The following is a 15490-nucleotide window of genomic DNA, read 5'->3' as shown; positions in this document are numbered from 1 at the left end:
AGATTCATTCGAAACTTATACCTATACTCGGGCACCACACTAGGTATCTACGTCTAAAAAAAAAAAAAAAAAAAAAAAAAGAAAAGACTATACTCGACAATCGGTCGGACATCTTCTGCATACCTATACATAAGAGGTCCGGAATAGGAAGGTTATCTGAGCCAAGATCCGCCAGGCCTGGACCATGTCTTCACAGCCACTAGACGAAGGGCAGAGAAGGGGGAATAGAGGGCCTCGTAGCCGTGATGTAACCCTTTGCGCTTCGTGCGTTCGTGCTATACAGGTCGACTCGGCGGAAACGACCACGGGGCTAATATGTTGAGATAACGCCCCCCCATAGCGCTATATGATAGGATATACTTTAGGCAGGTAGGTTCTTCTCAGCCTCAACCAGCAGCTAGACATATGTACCTATACATACTATCCAAGCTTTTCTAATCCTAGGGGGTAAGTTTTTAAGTAACTACCTACCTAGGTACCTATAAAATTGAACAATACCTCTATTTCTTCGTACCACCGATATAGAATGCGCTCAGTCTATCTATTATACCTTGAGTATGTGGAAACGTGAACACTAACACTATGCTCAGCCGCAGACCCAAACGTTGGTGCTTATAGGTCCGAGTCACTGGCATCATCGAAAATATCAATCTTCCGAGTTCTAGTGGGAAATAGAGTTCACGGTTGGTCTGAAAACGTACGTTGCTGGCAGTAACTGTATAACAAATCTTCTGCTCGTTGCCTTGCCGAGCAACAGCGCTATACCAAGTTTGCTCCTTGACGGCCAACAACGGACATTGACCTACGGGGATCGCACTCTAATGCACTGATAAGATGAAAGTTTTGATCCAAACCGGGGGTTTTAGGTCCAGTAAAGTGATGGTGCGTTTGGAGAACAGTCATGATAGCTAGCTAGGTGCTGAGCCCACACTGGAGTTGATTCAACAGACACTGCTGAATATCCCTCCACTGGAAATATAGGCATCATATTCTTCACGGATTATGATGCTGCTGTTCAACTGTCCATGCTATACAACACACTCGCGTTACTATGTCCTACCATAGCTCGCAGGATCCCCAAGAATGACTATTTCAATCGGGCGCGACCCCCAAAGGATGTCTGCACAGCTCTATTCTACCCGAGATCAGCGAGCACCCAAGATGTTCATCGCGACTGAGGCTTCTGATTTCTGGCATTCCTTTCATTGCTTTTTTTCGCTAGCCACTTCTTCTTTCTCCCCGTCAGAGTTGAACAGAGTTTCTTGAGCTACAAGCCATAAGTTAGAACCTAAAGTTATTAAGGAGGCTATAGGTGTCCCTTTCTAAGGTTACTTACCGCTCCAGAGCTCCGAGTATAGCCCACCTCGGTCAATAAGCTCTTTGTGCGTCCCTTGTTCAGCCACTCTGCCTTCCCTTAATACGATGATCAAGTCGGCATCATATATAGTTCGTAATCGATGGGCTACGAACACGCTGGTACGTGCCTTTTCTCGGAGGATGCTATTAATGTTTTGCATGAGTGCCTGTTCCGTATGTGTGTCTAGTGCGCTCGTCGCCTCATCAAAGAATAGTAGAGGGGGATCCTTTAGTAGTAACCTAGAGACTGCAAGACGTTGTTTTTCTCCTCCGCTGATCATCATACCCCTCTCGCCAACCTTGGTGTGGTATCCCGCAGGCCAGCTAGAAATAATGTGATGGATTCGAGCACGTTTGGTAGCTGCGATCACTCGGTCTTCGGGCGCCGACAGGTCACCATATTTGATGTTATGTTCAACGGTATCATTGAAAAGTGGAGTGTCTTGAGGGACAACACCAATCGATTTGCGCAGAGACTCTAGCGTAACGTGACGAATGTCTTGATCATCGATGAGAATGCGACCATTCTCAACATCATAGTATCGGAAAAGGAGTCTTAATAATGTAGATTTTCCACATCCGCTTGGACCTACAATAGCGACCTTCTTACCGGCAGGAATTGTCATTGTTAGATCTCGGAGAATGGGGCGCTCTGCATTGTAGCCGAAGTTTACATTCTGGAACTTGATCTCTCCCCCTTTAGAAAGATGAAGCGCCTTCGCATCAGGAAGTTCCTTGATAGTGACATTCACTTTTTGTAAGTTGAAGAGAGTCTCCATGTCAAGAAGGGATTGCCTGAGCTCTCGGTAAACCGAACCTAGAAAGTTCAACGGAACGGAAAGCTGAAAGACGAGCTGGTTGACCATGACCAAGTCGCCAACTGTCATGGAGCCGCTTGCCACACCGTTGGCGGCAAGGTACATCATAGCTGTTAGGGCACTCGAGAAGATAATGTTCTGACCGCTGTTGAGCAAGGCCAACGAAGTCGCAATCTTGATAGAACTCCTTTCGTATTCATGAAGCGCCTTATCATACCGAGATACTTCGAACTTTTCGTTGTTGAAATACTTGACGGCCTCGTAGTTTATCAACGAGTCGACAGCTACTGTCGAGGCCTTATTATCTGCGGCGTTGGCCTGTCTTCGGAACTTAGTTCGCCAGGAGGTGGTCCAGATAGTAAATGCAGTATACGCGGTCATCGTGACAACCGTGATGGCAGCATATTTCGCACCATATTGCCAAGTAAGGATTCCACACACCATGCCGATCTCCAAGGCTGTGGGGAAGATATGGAATACCATACTAGTAAGTAGGAAACTGATACCTTTGGTACCTCGATCGATAGCCCTTGTTAAACCACCAGTCTGCTTGGTGAGATGGAAGTTCAGGTCTAGGCGCAGTAGGTGATCAAAGACATTGCAAGCAACCTTTCGTATAGCTTTCTGTGCCACCGAAGCAAACACAGCATTTCGTAGCTCTTGGAAAATAGTGGCCCCTATCCTCGTTGCGCCGTATGCTACTATCATGCTTCCAGCTACCATAACGGCGGTACCACCCATCTCTCCCACGTCAATATTCATAGCATCCACAATGCTCTTGAAGTAGAAGGGTACTTGGACATTCAACACCTTGGCCCCAACGAGAAGTACAACAGCCAATGATACACGTAATTTAGTGTTGAAGCTATCCTTTGGCCATAGGTAATGTGCCATCTCTTTCATGATTGCCCAATCCGCTTTTCGTTGCTCCTGAGCGCTTTTGTCGATCGTGGCGAGAGGATCTTTCTGCGTCGTGGCGGGCTTATTGGCGGCATTGGAACTAAACTTGGCTATGCCCAGCTGCGTGTTCGAGGCTAAGCTTAGGATATGAGTTTTTTGTAGAGGATATTGCGACGTCGCGAAGATACGCGTGCTACTACGCGACGGTGAAAGCCATGGGCTTAATTGTGGTCTATTCAAGCCGAGGCAGCCCGGACAAGGGGCAGTAGCCCGGAGGACCATTCTGACAACCATGACTACGGATATGGGACATCGAACATCGTGGACCGCGCGTATACGTAGGAATGTCGAAAGCCTTTAGAAGCTATATCGGAGATATTGGAAGTCGAATCGACGAATTCAGGTTAACTAATGGCTCTTACATAGGTGTACCTAATCTATTAATTAGGAATAGTTTCGGATGTATCGGACAGAAGTGTTGGTGCTAGAGCGGATTGTTTGAGATATAACTAACGGATACATAGGAGGTATGTAGTTATAATTTTAAATGAGGCAGTAAGGACAATAAAGGCAGTAAGGGAGCATTAGTATTTGCGATTGAGATGGAGGGGCTCTCGACGTCAGATCCCGCAAGCATTGCGCGACTACCCCGGCCGAAGCTCCCTTTCCATCAAGGTAATTGCTTAACAGGGTTAGCGCATGTAGGATTTAGGATTTACATATGTACCTACCTACCTCATACTTTACACTAGTATGTAAGGTGGACCTCTACCTCTGCTGCGGGGGATTACATAAGAGCTTTGCTGGTCATTTAGGTACTACACTACGTGTAGACTTGGCTTAGTATTTAGAAACTTGACTCAATCAACATCACTTTACTCATATCAACGCAGGTTGTTTTTAAGAGGAAATAGTGTAAAAATAAATATTCAATAATTAATATCAATCCGTTATACTTATAATAATTAAACCGTAACGGCATTTAATTGGTCGTAATTGTCGTTTGACTGTCATGTCGAGCTCGTATATTCTGATAGTCTGTCTTGTTGATTCGCTTGTTACCTGTGTACGCCTTTGCTAGCTCGCGCTCTAACACCAGTCGAGATCAGTTGTATTCGGACAATGTCTTCTCACATACCGTTTCGATATTCTTCAATATCTTAATCACCTTCTAGATTCCTTCATCATCAAACCAGCGACACCATCTTTACGTGGTCTTTGTTCGATACCACTTGCAGTACTGTGCCGTAACATTTACCTACGTTGCCTCCGGAAGTAGGCCGAAATTTTATCAGCTCCAATTATACGAGCTCTTCGTGGCGGTCTTTCCACTTGAGTCTGAAGCGGTGCTTGACCTTGTGGTAAATTGTTTTCGGGATGTGGATCCACCGGTTGGCCAGGGCTTGATGCCGGGTTTTGCGACATTTCCCCACCTCCCGCATGGGAATCCGGAGGTGACACGGGTAAAACTTGCTGCTCCGAGGCGTTATTCTGTTCCGCTGATGGTCCAGGAGGTGGGGCATTTAAGGCAGCCAGTCCTTCCTGAACCCATTCGTATAGCTCCTTAGCTTCAACTATAAGACGTGGTTTGTCAGGACCTAACGTGTCTGCTACCTTTCTACAGAGAAAATCTTCGAAGGTGAGGTGCAAGTCAGAGGCAGAAGAGTTAAATTCTCCGCGTTCGTTTTGGAAAACCTGCTTCCACTTTAGAATGAACGAAATCAACATTGGGGTTGAACCTCGTAGTCGGTGACCTACCTGGTTGTCCACGCTCATCTTAGGTATTACTTTGTTACCTGAGACCCAATCTGCCCTCCATACCGAAAATTTGGCCTCTCCCGGCATTCCACTTTGCCGCTTCTTCTCATAACTATCGTGCACATCGATAGAAATGACGGTTCTCACTCCACCATTACTTTTGGTGATAAAATCTTTTGCCCGTTTTGGCAACTCCCTGGGCCTTTGCGACCAGGACACTTCTATGACCAGTCCCGGGTATTTGCAGTCGGGATATCGAAAACTCTCATCTGGACAGTTCCCACGAGATTTATCCCCGAAGGAAATCCTCGCCGATCCTGTGAAGATAAATCGTTTACTCGGGATCTGGCCGGGCAGCTCTGAATTTGTGACCCTCTTCGAATGCGTCTTTAACTGATTTGCCAGTGTCATGAAGATTTCCCTAGATACGTGCTCATGGAGCTCTGAATTCATGCGAAAGACAATATGGTCTGTTTGTTTACTTCGATACGGATAATCGTAGCTACATAGATGGTCAAAAGGGACGAATCGGGACTCTCAAGATCTACTCACCACAGATCGTCCTCGAAATATCTTTTCAGATCATCATCTTCCCTTTGTAATTTATCTCGCAGGTCTTTAAACGCTGATTCTGTCAATTCTTCTACGATAAGAATATCGTCGGTTGAGAGCTCTTCGTTCTTTAATTGCTTTATTATATCAAAGACGCGTTGGACTCGTTTCTCTTGAGCCTCTCGAGCCGGTGTTGGCCGAGTTGATTTTCGACGTGGTTCCAGATTGCCGGAGTTATCTGTATGAGAGGATAATATTTGATTGATTTCCTTGTTGTTCGATTTGTCTATATTCTCGTCCCTCTTGGCTGGGTGTGAATCGAAAGGCGAATTTAGGTCGGGCGTACAAGGAGGCGATAACGGTGTATAAACACTCGAGTCCTGATTTTGGTATGGAGTCTCTGAGGTAGGTTCCAAATTGGACAGTGCAGGTCGATTACATACGGGTGCTGACCCTTTTCTAAACCAATCCCGTACACGACTTCGTGAAGTGGGAGACGGTGGTCCGGATATACCGGACCTACTCACTTCACTAATACCCGAGTCCGGTCTAGGTGAAAGGGGCTGCGTAGAATTCGGTGATCCAGTTAGGTGGATGGGAGTTATAATACGTTCTGTCGCTCTAAGCATTTTGAACCGAGAGAACGTGGGTTAGAGTGGCCCGCTATGGGTCCAGAGTTGGATGACTTTATAAAGGGGACCATCTAAAATACAGGAAAATCTAGAATATACAGATATGGGATTTTTCGGCTTGATCTCCTATCTCGGACATGCAGGATGATCCTCTGACAACGAGATAACGTGTCCCAAACTTGATATTGGATGGACCCCGCTCGAGAACAATACGACATTATACTAGATGTTACGGCATACGTTATATACTAAGTCGGTATATAGTAATATATAAAGCACCTACCTAATTTACGGCTCCGTCAAAGTCAGATAACCCTTGATATGAACTAGTAGGTTCGGTACCTATAGAGTGATAAGTAGCCAGCTGGTAGAAAGCTAATGTATATAACGCATTGAAGAACTCCGTAGATACCTACTCTATTTCAACACTAGGAGCAACAAAATGCCATCTATGCACTATCCAGTAGCTAACTGGTGATAAGCTCCGGCCTAGAATTCCAATTGTGTCTCCTGACTGGTCCTAGTCCTTGTCTCCTAACATATATCCTCTTATGTACGATAAATATCATTCTCGATTTCCGCTATCGTCTTCCGGAAAAGGGAGCCTATGACCGATTAATTCCAGTGGTTCGCCCAGCTTATCCTCTTGTGTGTCAGCCACCGTGTACTTCGAGAACTGTATAAACCCAAGCTTTGCCAAAACCTTCTGACTTCCTATATTGTCCAAGTCTGTGTTGGCATGGATCTGTTCTACAGCATTCGAATTGCTTCCCTTTTGAATAGATGACGAATGAACCCGAATCTTAGTGTGGTTTCTAGGCAAATCCCACCAAGCCTTGAGAAACGCCCTTAGGAACTCGGTCGCGTACCCCCGGCCCCAAACCTCTTTCCTGAATCTGTACCCAATCTCGGGCCAGCCACAAGATGAAGACTCTAGTGTATGAACACCTCCTTCTCCAATTAGTTCTCCCGTAGACGGAAGAAAAACACCGTACAAAAATGTTTCGTCGCTATGTGGCGATAAAAATTGGTTCAGCGCTGATCGAGTCTCTTCAATATCGTGGTCAGGTCTCCCCTGTCTACTACAGGCCATTGCTTCTGGCTGTAGGCGCAACTCGTGATAAGCCTGAAGATCATCGTCCCTCATTGGTCGAATTAATAGTCGCTCTGTTCGGATTAGCAGGCGCTGAGAAATTGGTAAAAGTGGCATGTGTGGAAGCGTGGTTTCCACGAAAGCCCATGGTCCCTCCATGTTCGTTGTGAGTTAAGGTGATATTCCCAGTATGTGTTTTCTTCTTATTTTTTCTTCTTTTTCGATAATTATAAAGAGTGTGGTTTATATGAAGCTTTATATAATGAGTACTCTATATAATAATCACTAATTACGCCGTAGCGGCTTCGGGATGACTCACCCGGACTGAAAATACCTAGGTTAGGTTAGGTACCTAGGTAAGGTAGGTAGTCATTAGGCTGGGTCCCACGGAGTGGCAGTGCTAGTCAACATACTACCTCTAGTTCAAATTGGCGTCAAAACTTCACTTATCAACTAATTCTAGGTAGCTTATTCCTATATTCTAAATATCAATATTACACCGCTTGGGGAACTGTGATTACCTAACCCAGATAAGTACCTACCCATCCTTCACACAAAGAATGTCATTCTAGAATATGACTAGGTTAAGGTGTTATTGAATGTAATTATGTCGATTCTTTCTACTGAGATAAAGAACGACATTGTCCTTTAACTATATCAACAAGAACATTGTAATGACCTATATACTACCGATTGTCTTTTCAAAAACAATAGTATTATCCATGACGTATGATATAAGGTAGGTTGAGCGTTGGTGGTGAGAAAAGAAAATGTTTCCCCAGGTTTTTCTCTTTAAAGTCGCTCGCTATTTGGATTATAATATGCAAACATGGCACCTTACACCATGTTTCACTCACTTAATAATAATACGTCCGTCATTCCTAGATGGCTGACCAGCGAAGAAGGAATAATAGCAACTACACTGGTCGGTATGTTCGACAACGGATCCGTTCGACTATCTCGACGAGATGATCCATATCATAGAAACCTCGTCACGTATATTATTGTTGGGGCTGTTGTATTTTTGTTTCTTTTAGCCATCCCGGCGTTGGAGGTATGTCGCCGGAAGAGTCGTTGGGGGAAAACGCAACGGGACATTCCTTCTAGTGCATCCGCTGAAGTCAATGACCGGCCCGTCACTCCCCCCACACAGCCCACTCCTGAGAGTTGGGAGCAAGAGCTCCGTGATTGGAGGGAAATGCATTGGGCTGCGCAGGAGGGAGCTTCAGACCATTTTATCGTTCCTCCAAGTTCGACCTATCCCAGTAAAAGGAGGGTACCTGTCCACTACGATGGGGAGAACGACGACCAGTTGTTTGTTGTTGGTAGTATGGACTACGATGAGCACCACGAGGGACTTAGAAGCCCCGTGGTGATTGGCATTTCCACAGCAACGGCTATGCCAATAAAAAATGTAAGTGGTAGTCAAAAGTCTATCGACTTAGGCTCGGCAAAGAGCAAGGAATCTGAGGATTCTGCCACGTCAAGTTTACAAGACGGCTCTGACAAGGGCGCTTCTGGATATTGGGATAGTATAGTCGATGATATAGTAAAGCAGGACTAGGCATGGTGTTATGAAAGTATTAGCATACTGACCTCGCGTTACTACTGGCGTAATTGGACTAAGCTGTATAGTTGCAACGTCATTATTAGAATTAATTTCGGTGCTAGGTGCTTTAATAAACAACTAAATCCTATATTTTTGGAAATATTCCAGAGAAAACTTGCCAACCCAGAATGAGTGCTTGTAATTAAGAGCACTCTAGCATACTGAATGTGGACATGACGTTTTCAATGCGGGTAAATGTAGAAGGGATAATTCTGTGTCTACTGAAAATGATTGAAAATCTTAGAAAGCTCCTGTATAGCTGAACAAGTCTTTAGAATCCACTTTAGGAGAGGGTAACGGCATCCAGGGCTAGATAGGTTTGGATACAATATGAGGCCATAGCTATGATCTGAAAGGTTAAGTTAAACCACCCTAGTGGGGGCCACCCATTTCCCATACAAAATCAACGATTTCGCATATCTGTATTTAATTCAAGAAAATAGATAAAATTATACAATCTTTGATTTTGAGTACGGTATTAAATTCTCACCAGGTATAAACTTTTGAAAAAATGGCAGGGCTAATATCTGTGGTGAAATGAATACAAGAGTATACACTAACAATTACACATATAAATTTATATGTAAAGCTGTTAAGGGATATTATTGCTTATAACTTTACCAATTAATATGGTATAAATGTAGAATTTATATTGTTAAATAAAAAACGTTTTAATACAATTTTTAAATTTAAGGCCAATTATATAACTTATTTATCTGAGAAGTTATAAGCGTTTATAAAGTTTTATGGTAATTTAATAAAATTCCCATATAAAATTAAAATTTTTAAATTTTTAAAAATAACATTAAAAATATACTTTATTATTTTACTATTAAAACATTAAATTTTAAATATAATAAAATATACATAAGCTATTATAATAATTGTAAAGTAAAACATAAGAGATTATATATTTTTATCTATTTTCTTAAATTAATTATAGACATGCGAAGTTGTTGATTTTGTATGGGAAATGGGTGGCCCCCACTAGGGTGGCCCCAGTAAGGGTGGTTTAACTTATTTTTTATCATGTCCAAGATCAATTTATTTCATTTTGTGATCTTGCTTGACGAAGTGGCCTTTATTGTTAAGGATAACACCTTTCAGCTTCTACCCCTAGCCCCTATTTCAGCACGGCCTAAACACCGCTACGTCTTAGTAGAGACCCGAGTTATGAGCTGCCAAGCTACAGTGTTTTCAATAAGATATCTACGAACGCCAACTTCATCTAGTCTCTTTGAAATATCTCTATATAAGGTACTGAACACGTCCTTTGTTCTAGATGTCTCATCTAGAATCCTGACACAGCTAGTTCAGTAAGGCTTACATTTTCACTTAATCCGAAATAATACTCATGCCACTAGGTTTTCCATTGTCCTAAGATAACATAGCCGGCTGTCGCAAAGAAATGTCTTGCGTATAGATATGGAAAAGAAGGCTAATAGTAGGGCTTAACAAGATGTCTTTATGACATAGTAGATATCGCTTCGAATACAAAATTCGTCGAGGGAGCGAATCAAGAATCAGACATGAAGTATTATGGAATAGCGGAGACAAGAGCAGTACCCAATGGTACAAGACAGTATAGGCCGTTCACCTAAACCTTGATAAACTCCCAAGCAGTGCCATCACCCTTCGTGGTAACTAGTTTCTGGCCGTCTTCCGCGACTACCATCTTCCATAGCCAATCTTTGTAATTTGTCAAAAGCAGATAGCCGCCATCCGGATGCCTTTGAGTGCAGAAGTACTCGTGGGCTTTATGATGTCTGACTTGGGCGATGAATGTACCGAGGCTATCATGGCCCATGAACATGCTGTGTATAGGATCGCAGAACCCTAGCCATCCGTTCTTCTCGACGCAGATCCAATGATAGCCACCCTGATCACCCTTGTGCGGCTCGAGCCGGAGCTCTCCGCGGACGATGGTAAGCTGCTTCCCCGAAATGGGTTCGCGTATGATAAAAGTGTGTCCTGGCCACGGTACTGTTTCTTTACGTCGTGGGGGCGTCATGGGGTAGTCACTGAGGAGGTCACCTGTCGTCGTCGAATGCGTAGGCGTTGCGTCGCCCCCGACAGTTGAACTAGATTCACTCATTTCCTCAGGAATTGATTCGTAGAGATGGATATTGGTGTCCATTCCCATAGGTACCTATTGTCGAAGAGCTGGTTACGAGTTACGAGTTTCAATACCCAATGCAAGATTCGGAATTGAGTTCTTAGAAACCGTTTGAAAGAGGGGTAGTTGGACTTATTAAACGGTTGGCTCATTGAGAAAAGAAATACAAAGCTTGTGCCACCTGGAGGCCTCGGTCGTCGCGGCCGCAAGCCGTTACCACAGCCTCAGGTTATCACTTATCACCTACATAGCAATAGCATCTGCTTCCTAAGCCCCGCGAGTTCTCGCAGAGACGGAAAGTTCCGCATGAGTGATTGATTGGTAGAGCCAGTCTATATAGGTAGGTACCTAACATTATGTATTTCGCATTTGCATATAGAAAAGGTATCTGCACACCACACCACCCCCTTTACCTATAAAATAGTACCGGGTTAGCTTTAGCTACCTAGGTAACTACCTAGAAGAAAGACATACTAACAAGTTTAGAAATACTCGAATTGTGGAAATGTAATTACCAATCAGAGTTAAAAAAAAATATTGTTGTTCAATTACTCCAATGATATAAATACAAGGGATAATGAAGAAGTTGTTTGGATTTAAAACATTAGATATACATTTGCGTGTTCATAGGAACGCACAACTTACGGCATAATTAGAAGTCTATTGTAATTCGTAGTTGGCTTCGGCTCTCACCAGAACCCACCTTTCGCTAGGTGGGGAAAAAAATCGACACCTGTGTGATTCGAACACACGCCCCCGAAGGGAATGCCTGGACTATTGATGGATAGCAGGGCATCGCGTTAACCACTCCGCCAAAGTGCCTCTCGGTGTCTCCCAAGGTGGGGTATCCTAGACCCTGGTTCAAGTTGTGATAAATTCACTTTATTAATATATACATCTTTGGTCAAAGCACAAACATGGTTTTACAGTGGATTTTGATGCTTTATTGAATTAGACTAACATCAATGCGTCGAGTTATTTGGGTATGCTGTCGGATATAATAACACCAGCAAAAAAAGAGTTAGCAGAACAAAGTGGAATTGATATTCATCATCAGAAGGCTGTACTTGGTATTTACAGGTATTTACAGGTATTTACCTAATATTAGGTACTCAAATTCAAAGCCAATAGCAAAAGTGAAGTAACTAGATTATGTATAACTAGATGCAACTACATCCAGTGCCAATTGAAAGATTCTTCCAAGACCTAGTTGGTCTTACAGAATTCTCGATTTGAATGACGAGAACAAACTGGCAATCCGTCTACCATACCGCCACTCAATACCGCACTTTAATAAGGCAACCCTATATCTATTTTGATCATAGCATAATCTTACACTAACTATCGTCATGTAATCCAAGACTTCCAAACCTAGCGGAATCTGATAGGAGTTCCCCTTCCAAAATGTACAACAATCCACCCCACGACAAAAAGAACAGCAGTTTTAGCAGCTACGCCGATATCTTTAACCTTTTGAACAAGCTTCTGTCCACTTGTAACAACAGGTCCTGCGACGTCATTTGTTCCAGTTGCGACGGGCTTTCCCCTGGTTTCTGTTTCTTGTCTCTGTGGCTTTTCTTGCTCCTGGACACTCTCCTGCTCCTGTGGTTTTTCTTGTCTCCCCGCCGGGTTTTTCTTCTGTGCTTCCCTCCTCTCTTTTGCTTCTTTCCGCTTTTCGTTGAACGTCTCGGCTTCTCTGTCGATCCATACTTGGTTGCAGTCGGCAAAACGGCGTATACCCGAGCCAAGGCCAAAGTCGTACATGCAGCGGTCCTTGCTTGTGAGAACTTGGTAGGCTTCTCTTGCTCGGTGTGTTTTCATGTTCGCTTCTTCTTCGTCGCCCTCAAACTTATCGGGATGATATATCGTTAACTTCTCGCGATATGCCTTTTTCACGGTTTCAATCGGCGAGAACCGTGGAATGTCGAGGACTTCATAGTAGTCAAGAGAGTCTGGGGGAAGACCTTCCCTCAGGAACTGTTGCGCACTCTCAGGCCCTTCTGTCTTGAGCCGACGAGAGAATTCCTTCACTGTAGGATGCTCCGGGGTGAGAAAGTATGTGGAAACGTGGAAAAGGGTGAAGTAAAAGCAGCCAAGTAACGTAGCGATACAAACGATGCTTGGGAGCTCGTTGAAAAATCTCGTCATTGCAGAGTCGCGGCGCATCTTGTCGAAATACGAAATATTTACTTTTCAATACGGGTCAGCTAATTATTAAGGGTTGTCTACCTAATAGCTAGGTCGTTGTAGATGTGTCTCAAACACCTGAGGTTAGCTGTAAAATAACGTAGTAATTGGCGTATATTGTGATGAGAGTAAACGGTATCGAACGATTATAGACATTCCTGTAAATTGGGTATGGACCGTCTTATGTTTGGTATCCCTTTCTTTGTTCGCAAACAATCACATGGTTGAACTTCAACGATCAAGTTTATCCCAGTCTTTGATCTCCAGTTATAAGGAGGGTCAAAGAACCAAGAGTATCCTTTTAGAGCTCGTTGAATAAAAAGAGCTCTGTGTTGGCTTTGACTGTGAACAAGACACAGAGAATTCCGGTTCTTGCTTCATTGTGGGATACCAAGCCCACGTATGTCGTCATGAAACGGGAACGTATTATACAAGTCTCACTCCAGGAGCGGGAATTATATAGCTACCTGATAAATTATCGTAATTAGTTAATTCTTTGTCTAGTCAGTAGTTCTTATATGTAGTATCATACATATGATATTGACACGTCGCTGCTATACCTTGACTAGAACGGAATCTTGAAACCACCAGGAACTTGACGTGAGAAAACCCCTTTCGGATCTACATCCATCCTCACTCTTTGTAGTTTCCGCAACCTTTCATCCCCGTAACTAGCAATAGGATCCTGCCACGACGCTGCATAGTTCGGGTAGATGAAGGGATCATATGCGCCTAACCTTTTTGCGTCGTCTTCAATCGCTTGGAATAACTCGCGCGCTGCCATCTCAACCTTCAAATCGTCCTCCTCATTCCTCCAAAATACAGTTAAAATGGCTATGACTAGTGCATCTGACCTGTCTGAAAGTCCGAAAGCATGGGACGTTGCGGATCGCGCGTAAATGGCGGGTGGTAACGGTTCTAGCGAGATGGCCCAGACAATGCCACGAACGCCTTTGATAGTCTCTATACTTTTGTTCCAATTTAAGTAAACTGCGTTGAGCATTGGGACTGTAGACTTGTGGGTAATCGTGACGAACAATTGGCTGTTTAGTGTGTTAGCATGTTGTTTAGGTACCTAAGGCATGGTGCGTGTGCTCTGGTCGTTCCAACCCCTAGTACATACCGCCGTCCATTTTTTGAGTACGAGCCCTGTTCTACCGCCATTTCTGCTATGCTAGTAATGCGTACTTTCTCATCCATCGCAGATATTTTCATGAATGGTTCGAAAACAGATGGGTTCTCTTCGGCTTTCGTATATATGATGTTGCTCAAGATGAAAGTTTTGCGACCGCCAGCATGGCCAAGATTCGTGATTAATGACGCATATTCATCATATGATTCCGCCGAATTTAAATCAACGAACGCTTTCAGATGTTCATCTATGGTATCACTGGAAGAAAGAATCCCTCCTGCCCATATAGAGCCCTGTTCGAAGGTTTGAAAGTCGATCCGGGTGATAACGCCAAAGTTGTTTGAACCACCCCTGAGAGCAAACAGAAGGTCGGGGTTCTCATCGACATTGGCGTTTACGATAGATCCGTTGGCCAGCACAACTTCAAAATTCGATACCGTATCGCATGTCCAACCGTACCGCGGCGAAAAGTATGAGATTCCACCACCTAAAGTTGACCCACCCACGCCGACTTGTGCCGCACGACTGCCAGCTACCGATATACCAAGAGGATCTAGTGCTGAATATACGTCACCCCAAAGAGCGCCCGCTCCTACAGAGACTATAGACTTGTCCTTGCTCACCTCGATAGTGTTGAGAGAACGCAGGTCTATGGTCACCCCGCCAGCAATACTTGCTGCTCCAGGAATGCTTGCTTGCCCACCAGATCGGATAGCAAATTGACAACTACTATGTTCATAATCTCCAAGTGACTCTGCAATAGAGGATAGTGAGTGAACTGCGGTAGAGACATCTTCGCTTGTGGATGGTATAACAACACATAAAGGCTCGAGACGAGATTGTTGTTGGCTATGATACGAAGAAATGGAAGAGCTATATCTTTGGTTTCCTGGAAATACAACCTTCTCACCGAGCAAAGCCACCAATGATAGGCACTAAATTTCAAATCTCGTTAGACTCAGATTCGATGATATATGTGTAAGTATCAAGAATAAAGCAAGACTTACGCAGGGCCCGATGAAGCACTGTGGCTCTATAAAGTTGGAGCTGAGAACCCATTGATCCATGGTTGATCAAGTGCATGAGTGGGAACCACCAGAATCTCTAGAAAACGAAAAAGGGAAATAAAACCAATGAGGGTGTAATTGAAAAGAAGGAGGAGTAGGTGAGAGTCAAGGGGAGATAGAAAGCCATCAAAAATACCCGTTACCAGCCGAAAAATAGCAAAATTAATATTATATCACCTAGGTCGAATCAACTTAAGGGAATCTACAGTTCGACATTACCGTATCTTGAAAATCAACTAATAGTTGGGGAATACCCTAGGCACATATGTC

The 15490-nt window shown here is 43.8% G+C and overlaps 7 protein-coding genes and 1 non-coding gene across 8 annotated transcripts; 1 reads left to right on the top strand and 7 right to left on the bottom strand.

The window, feature by feature from the left end:
* Positions 1 to 496: 496 nt before the first annotated feature.
* F4813DRAFT_349746 (P-loop containing nucleoside triphosphate hydrolase protein) lies at positions 497 to 3662 on the bottom strand. Its single transcript, XM_049242223.1, has 3 exons — positions 1337 to 3662; positions 702 to 1267; positions 497 to 628 (listed from the first exon to the last, which is right to left on the bottom strand). Exons 1-2 carry the CDS (start codon positions 3366 to 3368, stop codon positions 1203 to 1205), a joined length of 2097 nt encoding a protein of 698 aa, XP_049102350.1. The 5' UTR covers positions 3369 to 3662; the 3' UTR covers positions 497 to 628; positions 702 to 1202.
* A 530-nt stretch (positions 3663 to 4192) lies between these two features.
* Positions 4193 to 6323, bottom strand: F4813DRAFT_292721 (uncharacterized protein). The gene is made up of 4 exons (XM_049240648.1): positions 5850 to 6323; positions 5385 to 5789; positions 4833 to 5334; positions 4193 to 4769 (listed from the first exon to the last, which is right to left on the bottom strand). The coding sequence occupies exons 1-4, from the start codon at positions 6011 to 6013 to the stop codon at positions 4329 to 4331; spliced, it is 1512 nt and encodes a 503-aa protein (XP_049102349.1). The 5' UTR covers positions 6014 to 6323; the 3' UTR covers positions 4193 to 4328.
* A 1-nt stretch (position 6324) lies between these two features.
* On the bottom strand, positions 6325 to 7528 carry F4813DRAFT_292712 (acyl-CoA N-acyltransferase). Its single transcript, XM_049240647.1, has 2 exons — positions 7429 to 7528; positions 6325 to 7362 (listed from the first exon to the last, which is right to left on the bottom strand). Exon 2 carries the CDS (start codon positions 7266 to 7268, stop codon positions 6582 to 6584), a length of 687 nt encoding a protein of 228 aa, XP_049102348.1. The 5' UTR covers positions 7269 to 7362; positions 7429 to 7528; the 3' UTR covers positions 6325 to 6581.
* A 410-nt stretch (positions 7529 to 7938) lies between these two features.
* Positions 7939 to 8673, top strand: F4813DRAFT_386581 (uncharacterized protein; the record flags this gene model as incomplete). Its single annotated transcript, XM_049246438.1, has 1 exon — positions 7939 to 8673. The coding sequence occupies one exon, from the start codon at positions 7939 to 7941 to the stop codon at positions 8671 to 8673; it is 735 nt and encodes a 244-aa protein (XP_049102347.1).
* Positions 8674 to 9637: 964 nt separating this feature from the next.
* Positions 9638 to 11099, bottom strand: F4813DRAFT_349742 (uncharacterized protein). The gene has a single exon (XM_049242222.1). It carries the CDS (start codon positions 10859 to 10861, stop codon positions 10316 to 10318), a length of 546 nt encoding a protein of 181 aa, XP_049102346.1. The 5' UTR covers positions 10862 to 11099; the 3' UTR covers positions 9638 to 10315.
* A 462-nt stretch (positions 11100 to 11561) lies between these two features.
* On the bottom strand, positions 11562 to 11656 carry F4813DRAFT_t39. The gene has a single exon. It is a non-coding gene; the product is annotated as a tRNA-Ser (tRNA).
* A 201-nt stretch (positions 11657 to 11857) lies between these two features.
* F4813DRAFT_349741 (DnaJ-domain-containing protein) lies at positions 11858 to 13390 on the bottom strand. The gene has a single exon (XM_049242221.1). It carries the CDS (start codon positions 12998 to 13000, stop codon positions 12206 to 12208), a length of 795 nt encoding a protein of 264 aa, XP_049102345.1. The 5' UTR covers positions 13001 to 13390; the 3' UTR covers positions 11858 to 12205.
* A 111-nt stretch (positions 13391 to 13501) lies between these two features.
* F4813DRAFT_349740 (putative oxidoreductase) lies at positions 13502 to 15480 on the bottom strand. The gene is made up of 3 exons (XM_049242220.1): positions 15161 to 15480; positions 14145 to 15088; positions 13502 to 14064 (listed from the first exon to the last, which is right to left on the bottom strand). Exons 1-3 carry the CDS (start codon positions 15218 to 15220, stop codon positions 13587 to 13589), a joined length of 1482 nt encoding a protein of 493 aa, XP_049102344.1. The 5' UTR covers positions 15221 to 15480; the 3' UTR covers positions 13502 to 13586.
* Between the last annotated feature and the right edge of the window lie 10 nt (positions 15481 to 15490).

This window comes from Daldinia decipiens (assembly GCF_022478715.1).
Source record: "Daldinia decipiens strain CBS 113046 unplaced genomic scaffold F4813scaffold_6, whole genome shotgun sequence".
Taxonomy (NCBI): domain Eukaryota; kingdom Fungi; phylum Ascomycota; class Sordariomycetes; order Xylariales; family Hypoxylaceae; genus Daldinia; species Daldinia decipiens.
Note: the sequence above shows the minus strand (reverse complement) of the source record. Positions and strands in the feature narration are given on the sequence as shown.

Excerpts from the sequence above, each read along its gene's own strand:
- F4813DRAFT_349741 (XM_049242221.1), bottom strand. The coding sequence starts at position 13,000 with ATGCGCCGCGACTCTGCAATGACGAGATTTTTCAACGAGCTCCCAAGC.
- F4813DRAFT_292721 (XM_049240648.1), bottom strand. The coding sequence starts at position 6,013 with ATGCTTAGAGCGACAGAACGTATTATAACTCCCATCCACCTAACTGGA. Across the intron at positions 5,790-5,849 it reads CGAAGTCGTGTACGGGATTG|CTCAGAGACTCCATACCAAA; the intron begins GTTTAGAAAAGG and ends TTTGGAACCTAC. Across the intron at positions 5,335-5,384 it reads TATTTCGAGGACGATCTGTG|CTACGATTATCCGTATCGAA; the intron begins GTGAGTAGATCT and ends CCATCTATGTAG.
- F4813DRAFT_292712 (XM_049240647.1), bottom strand. The coding sequence starts at position 7,268 with ATGGAGGGACCATGGGCTTTCGTGGAAACCACGCTTCCACACATGCCA.
- F4813DRAFT_349742 (XM_049242222.1), bottom strand. The coding sequence starts at position 10,861 with ATGGGAATGGACACCAATATCCATCTCTACGAATCAATTCCTGAGGAA.
- F4813DRAFT_349740 (XM_049242220.1), bottom strand. The coding sequence starts at position 15,220 with ATGGATCAATGGGTTCTCAGCTCCAACTTTATAGAGCCACAGTGCTTC. Across the intron at positions 15,089-15,160 it reads AGTGCTTCATCGGGCCCTGC|TGCCTATCATTGGTGGCTTT; the intron begins GTAAGTCTTGCT and ends TTTGAAATTTAG. Across the intron at positions 14,065-14,144 it reads TACTCAAAAAATGGACGGCG|CCAATTGTTCGTCACGATTA; the intron begins GTATGTACTAGG and ends CACACTAAACAG.
- F4813DRAFT_349746 (XM_049242223.1), bottom strand. The coding sequence starts at position 3,368 with ATGGTTGTCAGAATGGTCCTCCGGGCTACTGCCCCTTGTCCGGGCTGC. Across the intron at positions 1,268-1,336 it reads ATACTCGGAGCTCTGGAGCG|CTCAAGAAACTCTGTTCAAC; the intron begins GTAAGTAACCTT and ends TATGGCTTGTAG.